Below are 25,751 nucleotides of genomic sequence, written 5' to 3'. Positions count from 1 at the left end.
AGATTGCATAATATTTATTCAAGCAATAAGATTAACATGAAATAAATATTCGTGCATAGAACCACACCCTCGTAACTTAATACTGTAGTTACTTTTTAAATAAAAATAATTGTTTTTGGGATATCAATAATATGAATTTATTTTCAAATCAAAATATATTTTATAAAGTCAGCAAAATATAATTAAGCTTGCCTCTTGGAATTGATATATTTTGTTTACAAAATCCGTAATACACTGATGAATGTTTACTGAAACATTACAGCAAAACCTAATTAATTTTATGTCTGCGATAAAACTTATACTTATGCTTCCATTGATTTTTATAGATAATGGCGACACTATCGATGATTGATACTTGATAGGTTTTCCTTTGGAATATTAAAAATTCAATGAACTCTTGCTCAGCCTAACCTTGTAAACCATTAATCATATACTGTATATAATTTTCATTTCTAGAATGGTAAATGTTAGCTGTATTCGCGATTTTACTAAACATACAGATTGTTATATTAATAACTTGCTGCTTACCAATGTTTCTGTGAGTAGCACCATAAGATGGACAAGATTTCCTTTATTGCAAGAAGACACAACAAGAATATACCGCAGCCTCCCAAATCATTCAGACATTCACACACAGCGATACATTACACACATTGGATGTCGTCCTTAAATAATACGACATTAAACCTAATAAACAGGACATTGATCTATCTGTTGGAACCGTTTGAGGACTACGCGGCCGAAGTTCTTGCAAATGGAACCTGTTTTGTTCCGTTTATTCCGACTTTCCTCCCATTCCAAAATATGGCTTGCTTTACTGCGTAGAGACCTAATACAATTTCAGTATTGAATTTTTTGAGATTTTAGTCTGGAATTCTTGATTCAGATTTGTTTCATTAAGCTCCTACTGTGCTAGTGAATGTGTTACATAGTAAGTATGTCGTATCGACCAGGTGAGCTTCTGACATTTACCTACAGTTATATACTTACAGTTATTCACATTGACATCAATAGAACACGTATGAAGTACAACACGTCTCAGTAAAATGTATTAGTTCTATAATTGAGCCTTATTTGCCCTTTATATTAGTTATATTTGTGCATGTGTATAAAGTGTGAAAGTCCGTGTTATTCAGAAGGTAACAGATGCGCTCAGATCAATAAGATAAATCCGAGTTATCTCAGCATTTTCACATAAGTATTACATAAGTAATATACCATAAGACAATACGTAAATGTATATGTACCGATTATAGGTAATCTAATATCTCATCTACAATATATAAAGTGTCTTCCGGTTTTTTTCGATTGCAGATGGTTCTTTTCTTAGTGTAGGTAAAACAAAATTGTAGAACCTCCAGATTCCCCCACACGATATTTTAACAAAGAAAATTTTCACATTTCTGTTTCTTTTTTTCACTATAATGCATCTTATATATGCATCTGATAATTTGATTACAAGTTACAAGTGAATACATCAATGGCTGATACTTGTATAAAAACCGCAATAGATACTGAACGATATCTACTGCTGGATAAATACTGTTAGTGTTTTATCCGTCGATTGACTTAAATGAAGTTGTTCCACATCTGACGGAACGTTTCGGTAACACTTCGGCTTTGTTAAGTCTGTACCAAAACAAATCTTTTATTGTAAGGTACTAATAATGTATTCTGTAGTATATTTATGTAATAAAAATCAAATTTATACATTGTTTCTAAAAGAAAACAACATGTCATACCAAATGTGTAATGTTTGTAATACCTTCCATATTGGCTGTATCTTCTAATAAATTCTTTGTGGCGTTTTTATTTGATGTATTTGGGTTTCGCTTTCGATGTGTCTTATACAACATCATCAGTGTGGCAAAATCTTATTATCAATATAAATAGTTCACAATATATTGCGTATCTTGTATACTGTTACGTCTTTTCCAACGCTGATATATTCATTTTCAGTTAACGAGTGTGGAAGGCGGTATCACAGCATGTTAGCTGTTGTCTGCCTGTTAACGGCGCTCTCTACCTCCCTGGCCGAGTCACAAGTCACATCCTACTTCGATAGACCAGGTTTGTCTAACGGTTTCAAACGGTTGTCATATAGTCCATAAACAAAATTCACTTTATTATTTTTTTATTATGGGAATGAAAACGAGTTGAAACAAAAATAAGATATTTGTTTTTGTTCAATTTTACGTTTTCTTGTAGGTATGGATCAATAGTATGAATACATTTTGTATTTATAACAATATATGTGTAAATGCAGTGTCTTTCCATATCAACTATGATTGAACATCCAATCGGATAAACAACAAAACAAATGTAAACAATACCATTATTGACTAAGAGTATGAACTATATTTATCCAATGGGGAATGAAATGTATTTATTTAGTGAATAATTATTTGATTATATTGATAAGTTATGTTGTTATTTTCTATTTTTCAAATCGGATAATATAGTACATGTTCACGTGGATGTCGATGTGGCACATATTTGAGCGAGTTCGATCACTGACTAATGACTATGTTCATGCCATTCTATTTATTGAGCTTACACATGCGTATAAGCCAACAACTAATTACTGCCATGTTTCCAAAGGCGATATGACATGCACATAATTGCAATTTCTCGTTTCTGTGTACATGCGAACAACATGTAACTAAAGTAAGTTCGATCACACTTTAGTTTCACTATGGTCACTATAGCTTGTGATCGAATTCGTCCATTTTTAGAAACACCATTTCATCCTACTATATGTTCGGGATATTTTTACTTTTGTGAATTGATTTGACAGCGTTGCGTTCAACAGAGTGATATCCTAAGACCAATGGTTTTATTTTGATTAACAAGCATATAATATGACCATTGAGATCCATTATAACCCGTTACATATAACATGGATGCATCCTCAGTTTGGCAACGTGCACGTGGTTCTGGTTTGCTGCTGTTGGGTTTGCACTGAGTAGAAAAGATTCGAGAGTGAAAAGACATACCTATATTGCCAAACAGAGGGTGCAGACATTTTATATGTAACAGCCAATGGAATCCGTTTTTACAAACCTTACCCAGAACGCAAATTTTTGAATGTATATATTTTTACCACATTTATCACACATACATAAGCATTTTATCACACATATATTTTTGAAAATTATTGAACAAATAAATTTAGTTATTGAATATATATATATTTTTGTCACATATATATCGAAAAATATTTTTATTTATTGAATATATATGTATATATTCTAAATTTTGAAACGTTTGACCTGCCATTTCCATATTCTAGGTCTGTTTACATTGTATCTAAAGGTGCAGCAGCAGCATAAAATAGTGTGACCATTTACTATCACAATTTCTGATTGGCCAATATTTTTTTTCATACCACTATGAAAAAAACAATCCGAGAATGGCGCGAAACCCCGATGTTATCGTGACGTCACAATAGAGACATCGACGTTGCGTATTGATTCGGAAAAAGAATCCCTTGAAAAACCACTATAATGTTACATTTAAACATATACTTCATTTTATCAAATAAAGTATAAAATTAATTATAATTATTGATGTCACTATTTTTTAATTTTATCGGGTTATGAAAAAAAATTGTTTGCCAACTTTTGTGAGAATCCGCTACGCGGATTCACTCAGTTTGCAAACATTTTTTTTTCATAACCCGATAAGATTAAAAAATAGTGACATTAATGCTTAAATACACTAAAGACAAAAATATTAGGTCAATGTTGTCAATAACTAAATGTTAAATTCATTATCTATTAGCCATTAACTCGCAAGATTCTGTCTATTATATAAAGCACTTGTCAGACCACATTTGGAATATGGAGCCTGCATATGGAACCCGTACTTACAAACACAAATAAACGAGATAGAAAATGTACAAAGAAGAGCAACAAAACAAATACCGGGAATGAAAGATTTAACCTATGAAAACAGACTGAGGATCCTGAAGTTACCTACACTAAAACACAGAAGGCTTAGAGGAGACATGATCCAAGTATATAAATTGATACATGGAGGATATGATCGAGTCGTCGTAGAGGGATTTTTAATTCAAAATAACAACAAAAGAACTAGGGGCCACTCTTTGACATTTATAAAAAGGACGAAGTCGTCAAAATTTGAGAAAGTATTCATTCAAGGAGCGGATCATCAATCACTGGAACTCTCTTCCCGAAGCCGTGGTTACGTCACCATCAATAAAAACATTTGAATCTCGCTTGGATAAGCATTGGGGGCAGCCCGAATGCTACTTTAATCATGAGATAGACAATACTGAACTTATTAATAGTCGGGATGTATAGTATGATTAGCGATCTGGATATATAGGCATTATGCCTGCGTCCAGTATTATTATTATTATCATTATTATAAGATCATATACCGTCGTTGTGCATTTGCTGCACGAGGCATTCATAGCGCGAGTGACAGTTAAATTGAATAAATTGTCATAAACTATCTTAAATATATATTGTTTGCCCCCCTAGATCACTGTAAGCCGATATGTCCCTGTTTGATGGACGGTATATACCATGACCATGGTGACGAGTGGACTGAAAAAGGCAAGCCATGCGTGACGTACAAGTGTGAAAATGGCTTTTACCAACCAATTTACCAGGGTAAGAAAAAGCGGTAATTTGTGTTATCGGAACTTTTAAAATAGTACTATGACAAAGTTGCTTCATCCTTACTTTCAGGGTAGGCACTGATTAGTTATAATTTAACAAGAGGTCTTCAAAATTATCATCAAGTCTGGCAAGTCCGGCAAGTAAAGATAATATCAGCCTTTAATCGATTATAAACACATTTGTAAAGGTGATTCGCAACGAATAATGTTAAATGATTTTAGGGATAAAATATCATGTTGCTCTTTCGGAAATCAATAGTACTTGACTTTGTTTACGGATTATTTCAGTTTGGATGAAAGATTTTGATATGCAAGATAACGGTTTCCTGAATACGGTCCTACAACGTTGGTATATCTTTTAACAAAAATGCGTTTTAATCCATTAAAGTAAGGTGGGGTATCATCTGTCAAGTACCCAGCCTCAGTGATATAGAGTTATCCGGTTGTTTTGTCCTATAATTATATTTTATTTGCATGCGCTATAATTCATTTCTGAATTCTATTAGGTCTTCTGACCCGAAACGTCAGGATGATATATAGTCACAGGGTACTCAAAATGGGTCCGTAGCATGCTGGGATGAAGATCTACAAACTATGTTGATATGAATGACCTTGACCTAACCTTCATTCAATGTCACAGGGGTTGAATAGGCTAATAACATTTAACGATTTCTTGTGAATAACCAATAGGCCTGAAAACCTGATATTCGGCATGTAGCACGCTGGCATAAAGGGCTACCAAGTTTGTTCAAATGAAAAAGCTTGACATTCATTCAAGGTCACAAGGATCAAATAGGTTTCAACAACTTCCCAAGTGAATAACTAAGACGCCTAGATAACTGGGCTTGTAACATGTTTGGCAACTTTGTTCAAATGACTGACTTTGACTTTCATATTCAACGTCAATATGTCAAAGAGCCTAAAATCCTTTATACAACATCAATATCTAACATTTTGCCTGCTACATGCTGGGAGGAAGAGCTACTAAGTTTCCGTTCAAATAAGTGCCCTTTGCCTTCATTCAAGGTCACTGGGTCAAATAGTCTGTAGTTTAAAAAAATGTGAATAACAAAGAGGTCTAGAGTACTGATATTGGTACTGTAGCATACTAGGATGTAGGGCTACCAAAGTTACCTACCTTTTTGATCAAAGTCATCAAATATATTAGAAACTTACATACAGCTTTAACCAAAGCACTCCTTGTATTACCTTAATGTTAGCCACTACTTTACTCTTTGATTGTGTTGTTTTTGTGGCAATAGTCAGTTGACCGTGAAGGTCCATGGGCCTCTTGTCTCATTTAGTCTCATTTATAATAGGTAATGTTTACCCATCTTCAGTTGTAGTAGAATTTACCCGGTTTTACGATGTTCGAAAAGTCACAAATTAGGACTGTACTAACATCAATCGTCACAGTTTTAACCATTCAATCAAGCAAAAACACTAGGCAAATGCCTTAGATAAATACCCTAAATTACAAATATGATTCCAAATCTTTCGAAACGGTATTTCTCATGCAACTAACATAATTGTATGTTCCTCTCCCTCTATTGTCCCGTTCGGCATTACTAATACTCTTTTGTTGAGAGAAAAGAACATTGAAGAACGACATGGGTGATATACCGAAAGACATTCAGCAATGGTATTATTTTCAAAATATGTACAAAGAACCAAATAATAATTTATAACTAAACAACATAGACAGCTGTGGAATGCACTATGTCACCTGTATTTTCTATCCTTAGATCAATTTTCCAACAGGAGGAATTCGATTCCATCAAGTTACAAGTTTTTTTTCTGTAATAAAAAGCAACTTAATCTAGCATGAAATATACACATATACTAGTAGACTGAACCAGGAAAAAATTGTCCTACAGAGAATAGAGATAAGGCGTGATGCAGACTGTGTGGAGTAACACTCCTCTCCATCTGATGTTTCTATAGATCACAATGCGTTTAATATAGAGATGGGAAGGATTCACAGCGTGTCTATAGATAGAGCGTAGGCATGTTAAAAACTACAACAAGGAGGCATATGCTATCGTATTATATATTGTTATAATGTACACTGCATACTTTTACAACTTTTTATCGACTTCCTTGCCATTGTAAGCTATTGTACAGTAATGTGCATACCTATTTTTAGCTTTATTCCACCGTTCACTTTAAAGTTGTGAGTTGTTTTGAGTTAATATCATTTGTAAAATATAAAGACTTACATGTAACTATAAATTAGATTAATTATATATTTTGTGTTTATCGCTGACAAAAAATTATTTTTTTGGTAACTTAAACTTGTTGAAGAAAATAAATATAAAACTCATACCTGTTACAAACCAGAAAATTTACAAAAAGAATGAAATGCAATATGCTTGTGTAGAATGAAAATTGAGCGAAAATACGCGGGCACACAACTTTAATGAAAATGATCATACACCTTAGACCAAATGTTTTGATATAGCCATTGAAAAGGTAAAAAACTTTTATTTAGCATAAGAACAACTGTGTTAAATATTCATTAGTCATTATTATTAATATATGATATTATTGCCTATAAGTATATTTTGTTTTCAAATTCAAGTTTAAAATCTGTTTGAAATCTTAAAGGATTGCATTTACGATACCACATAAGGCTTACCATTTTACATTTATGTTGAATTGATAACCATTACATACTCGCTGTAAACAAAAATTGCATAACTAATTGTCTGTTTAGTGCAACATGTGAAACGGAAGCTCCAAGCAAGTAAATCCCATTCAACACATTTTTTTTTTCGTAGCAAATAAAAAAAAAACTGAAAAAAAAGGTTTAAAACATGGAAACGTTCCTGATGATTGAGTCGACACTCTTTAAAATATATGATGTTGCATAAAGATAAATCAATGTATGTATATTTGTAAACGTGTGGGCGTGACATTGATCACATTCAGTCTAAGCGCATGTTAAATTCGCATGTTGGGCTAAGGAAGGTTTAAACGTTTCAAAGTAATTTTATCATATTACAGTATTTCACCAGTTTAGTCGTTTTACGTAGTTAGGAGAAATATGGTACATTTTATGAAATTACACGTTACAGTATTTTACTTTTCCTAGTATTTTCAAATATCAATAGGTTATCGATAGCTGTCAAGAGGGCTAACAAATAATATGTATGTATTGTTCAATTTCGCGAGGAGAAAATTTCGTGATTTCCTCTTTAATACCTTTTTTTTTGGGGGGGGGGGCGTGCATTTATTAATTTCTAACAGTAATATGTTTTTATCGTTATTTTACTTGTCAATATTTCCAATTTATTGGTGGATATATACAAAATGTAAGTATGTGGAAATCGACATGAATATGAATGTGCGTAAAGTAGAAATAGTCTTCCGCGAATAAAGTACCTAAAAGTATCTCACTCGTACCTTGTTACACAAAGGGTATGGCGTTCGTGTTTTCTTTCTGTGTTCACTAGTTTTGTAAGATAGATAGATACATGGACTTTAGTGTTTAGTGCGAAGTAGATCACTCTGGTATGAGGGGTTCATTGTAATATGTGTTAAAATGGACTTTTTCATCTCACTGGTAACGCTATTGTCGGTTTTATGTGACCATATCTTGACCAGGTTGTGAATATAATAACCAATGTAAGGACGCTAACTCTACCTGGACAGAGAAGTGCATGACCTACAGGTGTTCTAACTTTGAAGTCTTCAACGAATACACACTCATAGAAGGAGGTATGGTATTCTTTCTATGAGACTCTCAACAAACAACAAATGCAAAGTTTTAGGGTTTGTGGAATTTATCAGTATTTCTGCAAATCGTTAACGTTGATATGTACAATGAAAACATGCTCTTTGAAAGCAGTTAGGTTTTCATATTTTCTGTATTTAATTCAATATCTTAAATGAAAACTTCATTTCTTTTGCGTATATGACCGTCACCAAGTATATCTCATTTCACCATGCTAGATTTTATCATTGAGTCATGAATTAAATAGATTGGAAGAAAAAATGCAAAATCATATTTAAATATATATACCTGACTCTTAGTCTTAGTGAAAATATCTTAATAATTAATGGATATAAGATAGGTACTTTATATACCGAAAAAAAAAAGAGAAAATGTTATGGTAGCATTATTGATACATTAAATATCTATAGAAACTAGATTATCAATTCATCTAGGATGCGAGGACCGAGAGGGAGACTGCCATAAAGTTGGAGATCGTGTTTATCTCGACTGTAACGTGATGGAATGTCAGATACATATCACCTGTTTCCGATTCATGCCTATCAGTAAAGGTCAGTACATTGATTTATATCGGATTCTACATTATCTGTACATTTAACCTAATACCTTAACTTCATAATATTATTACATCCGAGTTACGTCTAGTAATTAGCAAGCATTTGTATCAAAAGTGGTGACTTGCAGACGGGAAACCAGTGAAATTATTTCGGGCCCCATAACCATCTAACGACCGTCCGCAAAAAAAAATACATTTTGTAACGAAAACTTTATTTTCACCAACTTGAACATTTATCTTTATCTGTGACAGGTTGTCGCGCACAGAATGAGTGCAAAAAGTTGAACTCTTTTTGGCATGATGGCTGTTCGATGTTTCAGTGTATAGAGAAGGATGAAGAACCGCCCAACTTCTACCTGATGACTGATGGTAAATAAACAACAAAAATAAACAACGAAAATGAACAAAACACACTTTTGAAAGTAGGTAATTATATGAAGTTTGCAACCATCATAAATTGAAGGAATCTTGAGCAATCCTGTCATTTACTACCTGCAATATATCCATCGACTAGAACGAACTCGATAGCTTGATCGGCTGGGCGTTATACCAGTAATCCAGTGATTCGGGTTGGGTCCGTAGCGGTGGCAATGATGAATCTTTTTTTCTATTATTAAATTTTGATAATGCCTATATGAAAACAAACGCTGACGATAGAATCAAAGTAGATGCCGTTTATAGTTTGTTTTATCTGAAATTTATCTTCTCCCTCGTTATATTCGTCCGAAAATAAAGTAATTCATTTCAAATGAATAACAACCACATAAATGGGATAGGAGCTTGCATCCGTCGATCGTTGTTCTCTCGATTTTAATCACAAAAACATCCAAATCAACATGTTCATGAACAAAAAACGTCGCCCAAAAAGACCTAATATCTCACCCGCTAACCAGTATATTTATGGCAATATTACTATAGATGAACCAAGATATAACATAAAAAAACGTGTTAAAATAAACCCACGTGTAAGTAGTGTTGAGCAACGAACTCGAAAAGCCGCATTGCATACCTTCTATTGCCCTACACCACGTGATATCCACTCCGATATCCACCTCGGTGAATTACTGAATACAACCGAACTTGATTCTATTTATGCGTTAACGAAACCAAATAGAAAAAGTATTTTTCGTATTTGTTGATAGAGTTTATGTACTGGCCTAGTGGAAACTACAGCTTACTTGAGACTATTGGAGGGTGTCCAGTAGATGTCAAGGAAGAATGGAAAACAGGCTCACGGTTCCATATGGGTGATGGAAAGAACTATGTCTCCACTCCATTCCAGCTCCGTGGGAATTACACCGAAAAGTATTTCGAGCACAGGTTTTGTTCTCATGTTGGTGTGATTGATGATACTCTGATTCCAAGGTACCAGACTTACTGGGATCCCGGACGCTATTGTATTATGCGGTTAAACGACAAATGTCCAAACGGTAAGCATTTCTTCGTTTTGCAGATTAATCCAGTCAATAATACAGGGAGATTTGGGAGATTTGTTTAGTTTTACGTCCTATTAACAGCCAGGGCCATGTAAGGACGTGCCAGGTTTGTTGGTGGAGTACCCGGAGAAAAACCACCGGCCAGCAGTACCTGGCAACTGCCCCACATGGGATTCGAACCCGCATCCCAGAGGTGGAGGGCTTGTGGTAATATGTCGGGACATCTTAACCACTCGGCCACCGCGGCCCACAATAATACAGTAACTGTAAACCAACTTGTTTTGGGTGGGATATTTAATTTCGCATGCAATAATCGCAAAAATCTTAAATGATTCAAATACAAATAAATAGACCTATAGTCGAATTCTAGATCGCGAAGAAAAGTGCTCATATATGAAAACTTTAACTGAAATCACAGCGAGAATAATGATCCGTGGCTTATCATTAATCCATGCTGCATGAGAAAATATCATACGGAAACAATCAAAATCTTAGCATTTTAGAATTTAAAGTCACATGATTATTTAATCAACCGTCATAATTCACAGGAATTTGTTCCTTGAAGTAAAATGATAATCGGTTCATGTGCTTTTACATATTGACATCGGTATGTTTTACATCACACCAGGTCTCGGGTTCGAGCCCGGTCTTTTCGCTGCATGTTTAACATGAAAACAATTAATACTGGTAACACTTATTAGTTAAATAGCTAAAGAAACACTCCTTTTAGATACACTACTAACCACGTTTATCAAGACTGTATGTCTATACACACAACGCTTCTATAACAAGACTTCCCTCTCTATTGCAGGATTTAAGCAGGGATATGTAGAAATGGACGATTTGAATGGATATGAATCACTAAGTTATGTCAAAGGAGTCGTTCCAGATGGCGAATACAAAAAGAACACAGGGTTCTACTTCTGTTGCAGATCGGATGGTGATATCGATGTCCCTATTGTATTACCGAAGGAGAAGCCTTTCGCTCTGTTTATGGCTGATAAGGCTGACGACTGTCAAACCGTGAGAGGTTAGGATAGAGATCATTCAGACAGTCAAACTTCTCTGTAACGAACACTCAATGGGAAAATTCTCTTATAGCCATGGGATCTTTATACACAGGTTACATGGTGTTGAAATAGGCAATTCGAGATACACAGGAAGTGACCTTATTAAACAGATGGTCCTTATATAGAGGTGATCACTTAGACAAGTTTAATTATTACAGTAATATGATTAGTATTATATTTTCTTACATGAATAGAAGCTACAGTAGCAATTGACGTTCAATATTGTATTTTATAAGCCTCGTTGTGTATAAACTACACATCACTATGATTAGTTATATTAGTTACTTATTATCAGTGTTACCTGCCCTTCTCCTATGAATGTTGGCGTGCGGACCTTTATATCTACATCATTGCATTCAAGACATATGTAGTCTTACATGTATGTCCTTACACCAATGCTATACGTTCTGATTTATGCACAGACATTTATGAAAATATACCTTTACTTTATATAAATCGACCTAGAAGGTAAGAGCTAATTAATGATCACGAATCAGGGAGAGGGCTTCATATAAGTTGGAAACCTTGTGCCCAATCCTATTGTATATAAAATTACACAATAAATTATGTTTAAATAAAAAAAATCACGAATACCTTCTTGAATATATATACAATTCATTATACTATAGAAACACTCGATTCACCTTTGGAAAACAGATATACATGATTTGTTATTTCATTTCCATCGATATTTATGCAAATGAAGAAATAGACATTGAGGTTATTTTCTGTTAGATCAATAGATAGCACCGATGCATAACAATTTTATATTTGTATATGTAATTGATTGCCTGTTTTCCTCAGGAATGTCTTACAAAAAGCAATTTTTCGTCTTTGATGACGAGAATGTCGGGGTCCGAAGAAAGAAGGAAGGCGCTATACCGGAAATCAAAGACTGTGACAATAACACTATGATTTATTTCTGCTTCTACACACCGCTAGACTGTGGTAAATGTCGTATAAAGAAATATGATAGTATTTTGTTTGAAAATAGCAACATTGATGCATTCTACAACGTATTTGTTTCACTTTTAAAATATTCAGGAAAATTATAAATGAGAGAAATTTTCTGTAGCAGGGCAAATTGTGTGCTTGTGGATAAAATAAAACATTTTAGTAGTAGGAAATGAAATAAGCAGACATAAGTAATTATTTTCTGTATTGTGTACCAAAATGATCATGTAGTTACTTTTACAAAACAAATAGAAAATTCATAAAAGCATTTTCCAATCGCTCATTATTTTTTAACAAGTACTGATTTAAGATTTGTATCATAATAGATAATTCCAATTATGCGATTGATATAAGTAACAATATAAAGTAATGTTTCAGGCTGCAAAGATAATGATGGAAACTTTATCAAGGTTGGAGACTCTTTACAAACTGGCTGTGTGACTTATGAGTGTAGAGAAGAGCAGAACATTGAATTCTTGGATGTTCGGGAAGGCGGTGAGTCTATGATACCTAACTTTGATTTTGATTTGGAGTTGTATAGATCTCGGTCTTCCGGTGAATGTCAGTGATAACTGTGTATCTATATATATATTATATTATATAAAATGGTCATATCACAGATCAGAGTTCATAAAGAGTTATTTAATGTAGGATAGCATTTCTATTTTCCAACTTTTTTACGAGTTTGAACTATATTTTATAAACCATTTTTCATTATACTGATTGATTAAAACTACAAAACGTAAAACAGATAAAACTATAACGAACTATTCTTGTTACAAGATTCAACGATTCTTCAATAGATTCAAAACTAGTTAAAAATCCATAAACGTGATCTTCTTCTGGAGGTGATACACTTATTATCCACAAACTAACCATACATCTTGTATATTATACTTTACGTATTAAAGGATCGTTATGATTATTACTCTATCATTTAATAGAAATAATAGAAACATCTGTAATACGTAATATTAGTTCATATTTTGGTATTACTCATTATATAACAGATTGTGGTATACGGCATTAATTATATTCCAACTGTTTTTGTTTGTAATAACTGTTATAGATATTTATATATACATCACATCAAAATTAAAACAACATAATAAAACAATTATATTAAATATATTAATATTAATGTGAGAATGTCAGAATGTGTTTAAAGAAAACAAGCATATATTATAATTCAAAATTGACTTAATAATAGAATTTTTGTCTAAATATCTAGAAATACATTAGAATATATGAGAACGTAAATTCAATTATATAAACTGTGAGTATTAGATGAATGTGATGTGATAATGTAGTGTGAATAGTTTAAGGTGAAAAAGACAAAGTTTGATTGTATATAATTCTTCTGCTTAATATATGTATGTAAATGAATTTGTTAGGTACACAGGCAATATGTCTTCAGGTAAATTTGACCTGAAAAAATCTAAAAAAAACCTGAAATTGACCTGAAATTCACATGAAATTCACCTGAAATTAAGGTCAATTTCACATGAAGATTTTTTCAGGTCAATTTCAGGTCAATTTCACCTGAAATTGACCTGAAAAAAATCTTCATGTGAATTCAGGTCAAAATCTTCATGTGAATTCAGGTCAATTTCAGGTCAATTTCACCTGAATTTTTTTCCATGTGAAATTCAGGTCAATTTCACCTGAAAAATGCTTCAGGTCAATTTCACCTGAAAAATTCTCCATATGAATTTCAGGTCAATTTCATGTCAATTTCATATGAATTTCAGGTCAATTTCAGGTCAAGATTTTGACCTGAAATGACTTTTTTGCTCTTTTCAGGTCAATTTGACCTGAAAAATTTCACCTGAAATTGACCTGAAATTGACCTGAATTTACCTGAAGACATATTGCCTGTGTATTATCTATAGTAGTCCTGTGAAATGTCTCTTCACTACGTACGGTGTGAGTGTTGTTTATGTGTTATTGTGTGCAAAGTACTGTATATATTTGCACCATGTGATACCTTCAGATAGGACAGTCTTTTTTTTAATCTTAATCGTTTAACAGATAGTTGTTTTGTGCTAGTGACATTTTCGAAATTATATTGAATTTTTGTTATATTGTCTGAAACATATAGGTTGCAGTGTCGGGGACATTTGTAGGAAAGAAAACGAAACATGGATTGAAACCCAAGGAGAAAAATGTGACCAGAAAATATGTCAGAGGGAACTGGATGAAAGAGGCCAGACTATCTTTGTGGTAAAATCAATCAAAATCGGTAAGAAAAGAACAAAACGGTATCATCTGACTAAATTTCGACCTGAAAAAAATTAAAGATGCTCTACCACTGACGATTGGTATTTTTCTCAATCAAAAGCAGGAGAAGACGAATCAATATTTTTCTTCAGTTACAAAAGTAACTTACTTTATACCATTACCACTATCGACAAATCTGAGCTCTAATTTTACTTCAAGATACAAATATCAAAAATAATGAATTGCATCCCGCGAAATAATCCATAGCACTAATGTCCTATATGGAATGAAATACAGATTGCACATACACCAAAAGTAGAATAATTAAAACTATTTGATATTATGTTCGTGTTAGTTAACATACATGTATAATGTACATACACGATAAAACACCAATTATTGTTAAAAGTATGAGTATCGTATGAGCTCTGTCGGCGGAAGAGTATCTCTAAATAGGTCGAATGTGATATCATTTTAATTAGCTGTGCAATAAGTATTCAAAACTTTAAAATAAATTATATCAATGTATATCGGACATTTTATTCATCTCAGACTTCCAAATATTTTTTTCTTTAATTAATACGTTCAATACTTAAAGACATGTCATCTCTAATTTTGTTGAATTGTTTATTTTCAATGCAAGGGTGTCAGGACGAGGAAATTTGCCGAGACATTGGATACAGAAAATCACGTGGTTGTTACGTCACTGAATGTAAACTGCATCCCACGACATACATGCCGTATTTCCACTTACAGAGGGCAGGTACAAAAAGCTGTTTTTGTTGCATGAAGAATTGTATTGTGTTTACAAATAAGCTAAGTAGGAAAGGGTATCAAATGCCAGAATAAAAGAAGCATATCATTTTCGCTAAATCCAATTTTTGCATAGTTTCATTTTCTCATTAACAGAAATATATACAGAGAAAGTGGTCGCGCCTTTCGGTCTGACAATAATCACCAAGTGAAACTTTCGTGACATATGAGATTGAACAAACACATTGAGAACATGAACGAGCTTACTTTTTATCGATACAATCTCTTTGGTGATAATATGGTCGTCAACTTAAACTCTCTTAAAGATATTTAGCGGTTTTATCTTTCATTCATCTATAATCAGTAACATCAACACCTCATACATCACAACTCTTAAGAGTTAAACATTTATAACAAATCCATAGCCAGTATGTATTGTATTTCAGGATGCAGTGATGGGAATGGAGGATGCATTCCACTTGGGACGACCTACACCAAAAACTGTATCACCTACAGATGTCGTAGACAGCCCAGTAGATGTGGCAACGAATTTGTATCGGGAGGTAATCCTTTTCTCTATCAATGACTCTTGTATACACCTTTTCAATGCTGCTTTTACGAATATCGATCGGGTTGTGAAGTGTTTAAGCCACTCGCCTTTCACCCTGCCAGCCGGTGTTCGATCCCCGGAACGGACTTGAAAAGGTTGCGGGTCACCTGCCCGATCAAGTAGAGTTTTATTCGGGTACTCCGGTTTCCTTCCACTGTAAGACCCACCCACACTTACATCCAGGCAATAGGAAGTGACTCTATCATATGTGGATATGAAGGGTAAGGATATTCCATCCAAGGGTCACAAAATGTTGAAAATCCTGATGCTTGCTGAGGTTTTACATTTTGTGATCCCGATGGTAGAATATTTGTACTTTATATCCATATATGAAGGAGTACTTTTCTCTCATATCTCGACCTTTTTATAACAATTTTACTACTATGATTTCCCGCCATTTTGAAATTCATTCGGAAAAATCGCGACTGCAAGTCAATTCTCCATACATGAAAATTGCGTGATATTTGCAACGCAAATCCCGTTGTTTGTTTCTTTTTAAGTAAATCCAGTGCAGTTTCTAAAAAAAAATTCAAATTGTACCTAGAAAATGGTAATTTTGTCGACGCTGTGACGTCACAAGGCTTTATAACAAGGGTAGCCTCAGGCGACATGAATGTATTGCCCTAGAGCAGCCAGTATTACATCCGTAGGTATGAGAGAAAAAAAGTTTATTAAATATCGATGACATTGACTTAACTCGCTTGATTTATCTAATGTTTTAATGTTTTAAAGAATCTCAAACGCCGACAGAGTATAAACTATACTTATTATTTGAACAATGATTGGTGTTTAACCATATATATATTGTCTAATTTAACACACCACAAAATAATGTGAAAAACTACGATCATGCATAATGTTATTTTCTTCTAACAGCTTGTAACTATTATGGAGAATGCAAAACCCCATTCACTGCGTTCAAAGGACGTGGCTGTAACATACTTCAATGTGTTATGGAAAGAAACGGCACATCTATCAGATTGTATATGAAGAATCTTGTATCCAGTAAGTAACGAAAACTGCACAAAATATTTCAAAACAGAGTATTAATTTCTTCTTAATCACCAAAACGATAGTATGCCAAAATGTCATGTCATTGTAATGAATATTGTATAACAATATGGGAAGTTTCCTTTCTATCGAATGAAGCAATACTTACCACTGCCATACACCATACACATGTAACATGACAGTTAAATGATTTGATATTACATAATATTTCAATTGTTCGCTAGGGTATCATTACAGGCGGTAGAATCCAAACAAATAAATCAAATTACGTTGGAGGGTTTTCCTTTGAGTCATAAGTTCCAAGATTTAAACGAAAAAGAAAAATGATACATTTGATTAAGAATTTGGTAAGATAAAGATTGTTTTATTGTAAAATATTCAGAAAAACCGTCAACATAAGGTGACGCGAATGCAACACAAAGGTATCTGAAATATTTGTCTTTACCTTTTTGCAGTGTGTAACTACAACAACAAATGTTATAAGATAGGCGAGACAGTTCTAGAAGGCTGCTTCCTGCGGAAATGTATGCCCGGCGTCAATGGATTCGCCTGTCACATGGGTCTCGCCAAAGGAGGTAGGGATAACTTAATCAACAGTGTCAACTTACTCGTTACCTTTAGTTGTAATATGTCATGATCCACTATACGAGTAGAGAATGGCATAATGTAACACTAATGCTACCTTAGTGAAATCCTCACATCCCAAAACAGGGTCAATTCCGGGATATCATTCCAATGCCTTTTCTCTCCACATTCGCAGACTATAAGATTCAGGTTTTGTTATAACATATAAAATGTCTAATCAATAATAAATCGATCATCCGTGTCTTTATTGTAATGTCATACAGTAAAACGCGTTTGTAACGAACATGCTTACCATAAAACCATGACTCTAACGTCAATAGTCCTATATTTTTCATATCTGTACTATGTGTATAACTAATTATGTTTATAACCAAGTGTTTTGGTGATCCCTAGAGGTTTGTTATAACCTTGTTTTACTGTAACAGTAATGCAGAGCATTGAATGTGAAGAAATATCGAAAACGAGGTACTGTCATTAATCCTGTAGATATGAAACAACAATAATATAACAGAAATAAAGTATCAGTAATTGACCTTTTCCTTGTTTATTCTAACCAGCGTGTAGGATGACTGATGGTACTTGCTTAAATGTGGGAGACACGTACCAGGATAGACGAAAATGTGTTTCATATTACTGCGCACAGGAACAACGAGGCTCAAGTCACGTGTTCGCTATGAAGATTAAAAAAATGGGTACGATAAAAAATTGAAATCTTATTTTAAACTGATTATTATATGTAAATTAAAAACTAATTGAAATTAAATTACTTTCACTATTCAATGAATATCAATATATATTTCTTTGATTACTACGTAGCCATTAAAATCAAGATTTATATTTTACCTGTAAAGTGATGATTGTTGTAATGCCTGGTATGTTAAAAAATAATGTGCAAGTACATATATAATCGCAATATTTAATCTTCAGGATAGAAGGCAACGCGAAGTTAGCAACGGATTTGGGATTCAGGATTCTTATACAAATCTTACATAGACATCATTTCAAGATTTGAAAGCCGTATAACACCTCCCTATATCGTTTTTCGTTTTTCAGTTTCGATAAACAATAACATTTAGATGAGATTTTTCAAATTAACTACAAAAAGTTATAATGAAAATAAATGATAAATACTGAACTGGTTAAAGAGATCATTACTCGGTATATATGGGGCGCCTCGAAGTTATCTAAACACACCCAACAGACGCGTTGCTGCCATGTAAGCACAAAAGCCCGTGCATGCATATCATGTTCTAAAGTTATGTGTATTAAAGTTTGGAATGTACTGGTCAGTAACTTTTTTTGTGTATTTTTTTGTGTAGTCCGCTAAACCTGCATATATCATTAGACTATTTTCATTTTTTGTGCCTAATATATAGACTGTATATTGGTCAAAAAAGGAAAGAAAAAAGCCTTATAAAATTGGCTGGTTTAGCGGACTAGTTTTTGTGAAAGTCGTGAAATGATGTTAATGTAAGTTTTACTGAATATCGAATAAGGCGTGGCACCAGTACCGGTTTCGTTATTCAAAATTAAAAATCGAATAACGAATACGGTGCCGGCACAATATGCCATATTCAAACTCAAAACAATTTATCGACGTATTTAGTTTTTTTGAAGTAGTGAAATTATGTTTTAATCTGTTTTTTTATGTTTTGTAATTGTTATCTATTTATTCATTTTTCAAAATTAAAAATCGAATAACAAATACGGTGCTGGCATAATATGCGTTATTCAAACTCAAAACAATTTATCGAGGTATTAAATTTTTTTCTGTGTTGTGAAATCATGTTTTGATCTGTCTTTTATGTTTGTTGTTTATTTGTTAATTTTTGAATAACGAATAAGGTGCTGGCACATTTCGAATCCGAAATCCAGTGCTAACTTGACGTTGGCCGGATAGAATACATGAGATAAACAAACATGATTACATAATAAAATGTAGTATGAAGATTTCGTTTGACTTTAGGTTGTATTTACCGCGGACTTTGTGTAGATGAAGGCAGTTATCACAATATGTCATGTTCAGAGTATGTTTGCACCGTAAAGAGGTTGCCAGATAACAGGTATACTGCTCGTCTGGAGCCGTTCAAACGTGGTAAGTCCTCATATAATATATACAATTAACTGTATATCCGACTATTTTCTCGTGTCGAAATTTTCTCAATTTTAAGGGTATATATGATACATCCCTTTCTCAACAATTTGCGTTCAAATCTTAGCGATTAAAACAATTGCCTACGAAATCACAAAAATATTACCGTGATTTTATTAATTGATGCTAGTTATTATTAATTTAATGTTGATTTTAACAAAATTTAATCTTTTATAATAAAATGTCATTTTATTCCTCATTTCCAGCGTGCAAAGACTTTAAAGGAAATTGTATAGTCTTAGGGGAATCGATCGAGGAGAACTGTATGACGTACAAATGTGATGATAATAATCCATCCCGTACACCGGTATTGAAGTTTATGTCTCGAAGTAAGGTTTTTATCATTATGTGGTTTGCTATATTGGTACTAAATCTCTGAAAGTATTCAATTAAATCATCTGTTAACTTAATTCCACAACCATAGCTTTAGCATCAGTCTGGCTACAACGAAACATTGATGGAAATTGTATTTAGGTCATACAGCACATATTGTTTTTCGCAGTTGTTTCACATGTAGATTTAATTTGGGTCCATTGTTTTATTCTGATATTAACCAATTTTGTCCTTGAGAAGTAGCATACGATATGATTAAAAGATCAAAACCTTAATTATCTAGTTAATTCACATATTATTCTTCAATTTATAACTATCATGTTGCTTTGATATTTTTCTATATCGTAATTCACAGGCTGGAGTAGCATCCTGTGTTTAAGAAATTAAAATACTATCTTTATTTTACAAGTATTAACCAACAATTACGGATAAAATATGTCGTTTGTAGAATGTAAAAGTAGCGACGGTGTGTGTAGGTCTGTTGGAACTGAATGGAACGACGACTCGAGATGTATGATAGCTAAATGTGAAGCCTACAAAATGCCTAGTGGACAATCTAGTCTACGAATTGCTCCATCATCAATGGGTCAGTGCAAGATACAACTTTAAATTCTTCATATATTTTATTCAGACAATTTGCCAACAACAATACCGTAATGTCAGCTGTAAATGTTGCTGTATTCTTTACCATCCCAGATATTTAAAAAACCTCACCTGGTGAAAACAAGCTTACCTATTGTACAAAAATGATATTTTCTATCGTCGGTTTGGATTTTTTTCTCTTAATATAATATAAAAAATATATAAATAATTCTAACCCTTTTTTAATGCTATCATTTTATATCATTTCAAGGATGTATGTACCAAGGTGTCTGTAGACAAGCGAATGAGGAATGGTCCGCGGGAAACTGTCTCACTAGGACATGTCTGGTATCTTCCTCAAATGGGCGGTACTCTAGGTCTATACGGACAAAACCAGCTGGTAACATCTATAGAAAATTTAACATGTATACTACAAGCAATCTCTATGAGCTTAATTTCATCAACTTCCGCCGCAAATCTCGCATGCTAATGTATAATTGAAGTTTCTTTGTATTTCATGTATCAATCGTGGAGGCAATTTTATTATAGTTACTTCAATTTGATTTCTAAGAAATGATGATAACTTTGCATGTGAACAAGTAAAATACTGAGTTATATTTACTATCTCTATAACTTCACATGTACCAACTCAATAACAGAACAATAGGTTTGAGGGAAATAAAGCGTGCTTAAATTTTTATTAAGAATAATGAAAGTTTTATATTTTATGTACAATTGTTTTTAATCTATCATTGTGATATTCCTCAGGCTGCAGGGACCCACAAAGCGGTGTATGTAGGAAGCCGGGATCCGAATGGCAGCATGTCTTTCGGAATGGATGTGCTATGTTAGTGTGTGTCACCTGTGAAAGGGGCGGATATAAACCCAGCGTCGCCCGATACTGTAAGTAACCCAAATAACCTTATGATATATAGTAGAAAAATTCGCCCGATACTCTAAGTAAGTCATATAAAGTAGAGAAATTCGCGGGATACTGTAAGTCACCCGAATTACCTTATCATATATAGTAGAGAAATTCGCCTGATACTGTAAGTAATCCTATTTACCTTATCATATATAGTAGAGAATTTCGCCCAATACTGTAAGTAACCCGAATTACCTTATCATATATAGTAGAGAAATTCGCCTGATACTGTAAGTAACTCGAATTACCTTATCATATATAGTAGAGAAATTCGCCTGATACTGTAAGTAACCCGAATTACCTTATCATAAATAGTAGAGAAATTCGCCTGATACTCTTTGTAATCCGAATTAGCTTATCATTCATAGTAGAGAAATTCGCTGATACTGTAAGTAACCCGAATTAAGTAGAGAAATTCGCCTGATACTGTAAGTAACACGAATTACCTTATCATATATAGTAGAGAAATTCGCCCGATACTGTAAGTAACATGAATTACCTTATCATATATAGTAGAGAAATTCGCCCTATACTGTAAGTAACCCGAATTACCTTATCATATATAGTCGAGAAATTCGCCCGATACTGTAAGTAACTCGAATTACCTTATCATATATAGTCGAGAAATTCGCCCAATACTGTAAGTAACTCGAATTACTTTATCATATATAATAGAGAAATTCGCCTGATACTGTAAGTAACACGAATTACCTTATCATACATGGTAGGGAAATTCGCCCGATACTGTAAGTAACATGTATTACCATATCATATATAGTAGAGAAATTCTAGTGTTTCCCACAGCCCCGATTAGCATGGCGCCGCGCCGTGCCCTTTTTACCTGACGCCATGCCCCTATAACCTAACACCCTGTCCTGTTTGTCCCCAGTACACTTTACTAAACTACCAAAATACCAGGCAGTGGCTCGATAATTAAGTAAACAAAAGAGGTGTGACCACTCCCTGACCCCCGATGGCCCTATTAGCAGCCTTGGGCTATTTCCACCTTGGCTTGTGGTGTCACTTTCAGGTCTGTGTATTACGTAAGCTGAAGTCAAGCAGTCGATCGGCAGCCTAGAAAACAATCAGCTGACCTTTCAATAAGTTTTATGACTACAGATAGTGAGCATTACTTCAAAAACAAATACTGCTTACAACTGTAAATGATTTGCTCACGTTTTTAATGTTTAATAGGCCTATCTATATCTAATGGATGTCACACGCTTTGCAATCGTAATGGCCGCCATTTTGGGTGTATTGTAAAAGTAGATCCGGAGGTATTGAATTTCAAGATTTTTACTAATATTCACGTTTTTAAAAATGAAAACGGTATTATTTTTTTAGAATTTCAATGTGAATTTATTTTTAGAAAAGATATTGCAATAATAATAAAATTATTAATAGCAAAGTAATTAAAATAAATCAAATTAAAAAATAAACAAACTTTTTTCTCTATCAGATTAAATAAAAATATTTTGAATACTACTCTACAATTATCTGTATTTTCTTATTTAGTGCTTGCAAATTTAGAACATTATTTTAATTAATTATCCATTATTATGAAACAAGTTATCTTATTCATTTCAATGCAGTAGTTTTAATACTTCAATAAAGATATATATTAAAATAAAGGTAATTGGATTGAAATAAAGGTAATTGGATTGAAATAAAGGTAATTGGATTGAAATAAAGGAATACATTTAGCATTTTTCCCATTCTTTTAATCAATATAAATGAAATTTAGATCTTTCTTGTGAATCAATTATAGTCATGATCATATGATCGGCAGATTACAATTTCCAAAATCATTTTGTTCACTCAGAATAATTAAATAGATGTCCTAATATTACTTAGCAACTCAGAGAGTTTAAATCATATTAAGTTGAACCAGAATTAAATAAACAACAAGACAATTTTAAAGATTTTCCCTTGTATTGGAAGTCGTCGATATAACCTTTGTGCCCCTCTGATGGTTATTTATCGTGGTCAAAGTGCCCTTTTCAAAACCCAGCACCATGCCCTTTTTTTCCTGTGGGAAACACTAAAATTCGCCCTATACTGTAAGTAACCCGAATTAAGTAGAGAAATTCGACTGATACTGTAAGTAACTCGAATTACCTTATCATACATAGTAGAGAAATTCGCCTGATACTGTAAGTAATCCGAATTACCTTATCATATATAGTTGAGAAATTCGCCCTATACTGTAAGTAACCCGAATTATAAGTAGAGAAATTCGGCTGATACTGTAAGTTACTCGAATTACCTTATCGTATATAGTAGAAAAATTCGCCCGATACTGTAAGTAACCCGAATTACCTTATCATATATAGTAGAGAAACCCGAATTACCTTATCATATATAGTAGAAAAATTCGCCTGATACTTTTTGTAATCCGAATTAGCTTATCATTCATAGTAGAGAAATTCGCCTGATACTTTTAGTAATCCGAATTAGCTTATCATTCATAGTAGAGAAATTCGCCCAATACTGTAAGTAACTCGAATTACTTTATCATATATAGTCGAGAAATTCGCCGTATACTGTAAGTAACATGTATTACCATATCATATATAGCAGAGAAATTCGTCCTATACTGTTAGTAACCCGAATTAAGTAGAGAAATTCGCCTAATACTGTAAGTAATCCGAATCACCTTATCATATATAGTAGAGAAATTCCCTGATACTGTAAGTAACCCGAATTAAGTAGAGAAATTCGCCGGATACTGTAAGTATCCCGAATTACCTTATCATATACAGTACACGCGTTCATAAAAGTGGATAACAAAATGTCTAAAATATGTAAATATCTACAGATGCTGTCGATTGAATTTTTTTCAAAATTCATAAATGAAATTTATAATTTGTGATTTTCCTATTATGCTAATTATTAGCTTTTTTGGGGTATCGGATTTCGTCACCTTCCTATGATAGCAATTTTACGTAGTCACTGATAAGACGATGGAAGCAAAATATACTCTTAATTTGATCACCAAATGTTTGTCTTTACTAATTCCATTATGATTTAGGTCTTCGTTTTATACTTCACTTCCCATATTGATAAAGTTGCGTTCAATCCGTGCCCTAAATTACAAGATTGTTAAACGGCTGTTTTAATTTTCAGTATGTAAGGATGTCAATGGAAAATGTCGTCAAATAGGAGAGAAAGGGTTCACAGTCAAGTACAGGAACAAATACTACCGTGGATGTGAATGTAAAGCTAATGGAATACATGCTAGAGTTTCTTGTGGCGGGAAAAAGTAAAATAAAACACACCTTTATTTGTTCTTCCTCAAACTGTGTTGTTAAATATGTTTGGGACAATCGATGGAAGATAATATTCTGTTCAACAGTCGAAGATATCACAAACACAGCTTCAATTAACTTCATCTTGATCAAGCTACATAATTATTTGTTTAATATAAACTAACGCATAATTCTTCATATAAACAAGAGGCTCAGAGGGCCTGTGTCGCTTACCTGGTTTTTAATGCCTAGGAATGTTCTGAATACAGGTTCATTGTTTCTTTTCTGAAGGAATTTTGACTATTTACCTCTAGTTCCCCTATTGGGCCCACTCTTTCTGCTCCAGGGGGTCAAAGCCAAAATTTATACGAATTCTGTTAACCCAAAGAATGTTTCTGGGCCAAATTTGGTAAAAATCTAAGCAGAACTATATGACTATTAGCGATTTATAGGATTTACCTCTATTTCCTATATTGGGCCCCGCCCCTCCTGTCCCTGTGTGTCTGAGCCAAAATTTACAGAAACTCTATTCCCCTTCCCCCAAGGATGTTTCTGGCCAAATTTGGTTTCAATCCATGCAGAACTCTAGGACAAGTAGCGAAATATAGGATTTACCTCTATTTCCCCTATTGGGCCCCGCCCCTCCTGCCCCCGGGGGGGTCAGAGCCAAAATTTATACAAGTTCTGTTTCCTTTCCCCCCAAGGATGTTTCTGGCCAAATGTGGTTACAATCCGTGCAGAACTAAGACAAGTAGCGATTTATAGGATTTACCTCTATTTCCCCTATTAGGCCCCGCCCCCGGGGGTTTAAGCCAAAATTTATACAAGTTCTGTTCTCCTTCCCCCAAGGATGTGTCTGGCCAAATTTGGTTACAATCCGTGCAGAACTCTAAGACTAGTAGCGATTTATAGGATTTACCTCTATTTCCCCT

At 33.6% G+C, this 25,751-nt stretch overlaps 1 protein-coding gene across 1 annotated transcript in view; it reads left to right on the top strand.

Annotated features, from left to right (window-relative positions):
- The window catches only part of LOC138315787 (uncharacterized), a 29,085-nt gene extending 4,215 nt beyond the window's left edge, over nt 1–24,870 (top strand). Inside the window, exons 2-22 of the mRNA XM_069257049.1 lie at nt 1,960–2,070; nt 4,509–4,640; nt 8,255–8,368; nt 8,819–8,935; nt 9,193–9,309; nt 10,083–10,370; nt 11,188–11,406; nt 12,251–12,394; nt 12,779–12,895; nt 14,502–14,642; nt 15,264–15,383; nt 15,820–15,936; nt 16,860–16,988; nt 17,450–17,569; nt 18,137–18,271; nt 19,546–19,674; nt 19,938–20,060; nt 20,513–20,650; nt 20,918–21,046; nt 21,415–21,549; nt 24,698–24,870. Coding sequence (XP_069113150.1) covers nt 1,989–2,070; nt 4,509–4,640; nt 8,255–8,368; nt 8,819–8,935; nt 9,193–9,309; nt 10,083–10,370; nt 11,188–11,406; nt 12,251–12,394; nt 12,779–12,895; nt 14,502–14,642; nt 15,264–15,383; nt 15,820–15,936; nt 16,860–16,988; nt 17,450–17,569; nt 18,137–18,271; nt 19,546–19,674; nt 19,938–20,060; nt 20,513–20,650; nt 20,918–21,046; nt 21,415–21,549; nt 24,698–24,837 — 2,886 coding nt within the window. The 5' untranslated portion in view covers nt 1,960–1,988 and the 3' untranslated portion in view covers nt 24,838–24,870. The remainder of the gene's footprint in view (nt 1–1,959; nt 2,071–4,508; nt 4,641–8,254; nt 8,369–8,818; nt 8,936–9,192; nt 9,310–10,082; nt 10,371–11,187; nt 11,407–12,250; nt 12,395–12,778; nt 12,896–14,501; nt 14,643–15,263; nt 15,384–15,819; nt 15,937–16,859; nt 16,989–17,449; nt 17,570–18,136; nt 18,272–19,545; nt 19,675–19,937; nt 20,061–20,512; nt 20,651–20,917; nt 21,047–21,414; nt 21,550–24,697) is intronic.
- Nucleotides 24,871–25,751: the final 881 nt, after the last annotated feature.

The sequence above is a fragment of the Argopecten irradians genome, chromosome 2 (assembly GCF_041381155.1).
Source record: "Argopecten irradians isolate NY chromosome 2, Ai_NY, whole genome shotgun sequence".
NCBI lineage: Eukaryota > Metazoa > Mollusca > Bivalvia > Pectinida > Pectinidae > Argopecten > Argopecten irradians.
The sequence above is the reverse complement of the archived record's forward strand: the minus strand, read 5'-3'. Positions and strand labels throughout refer to the sequence as shown.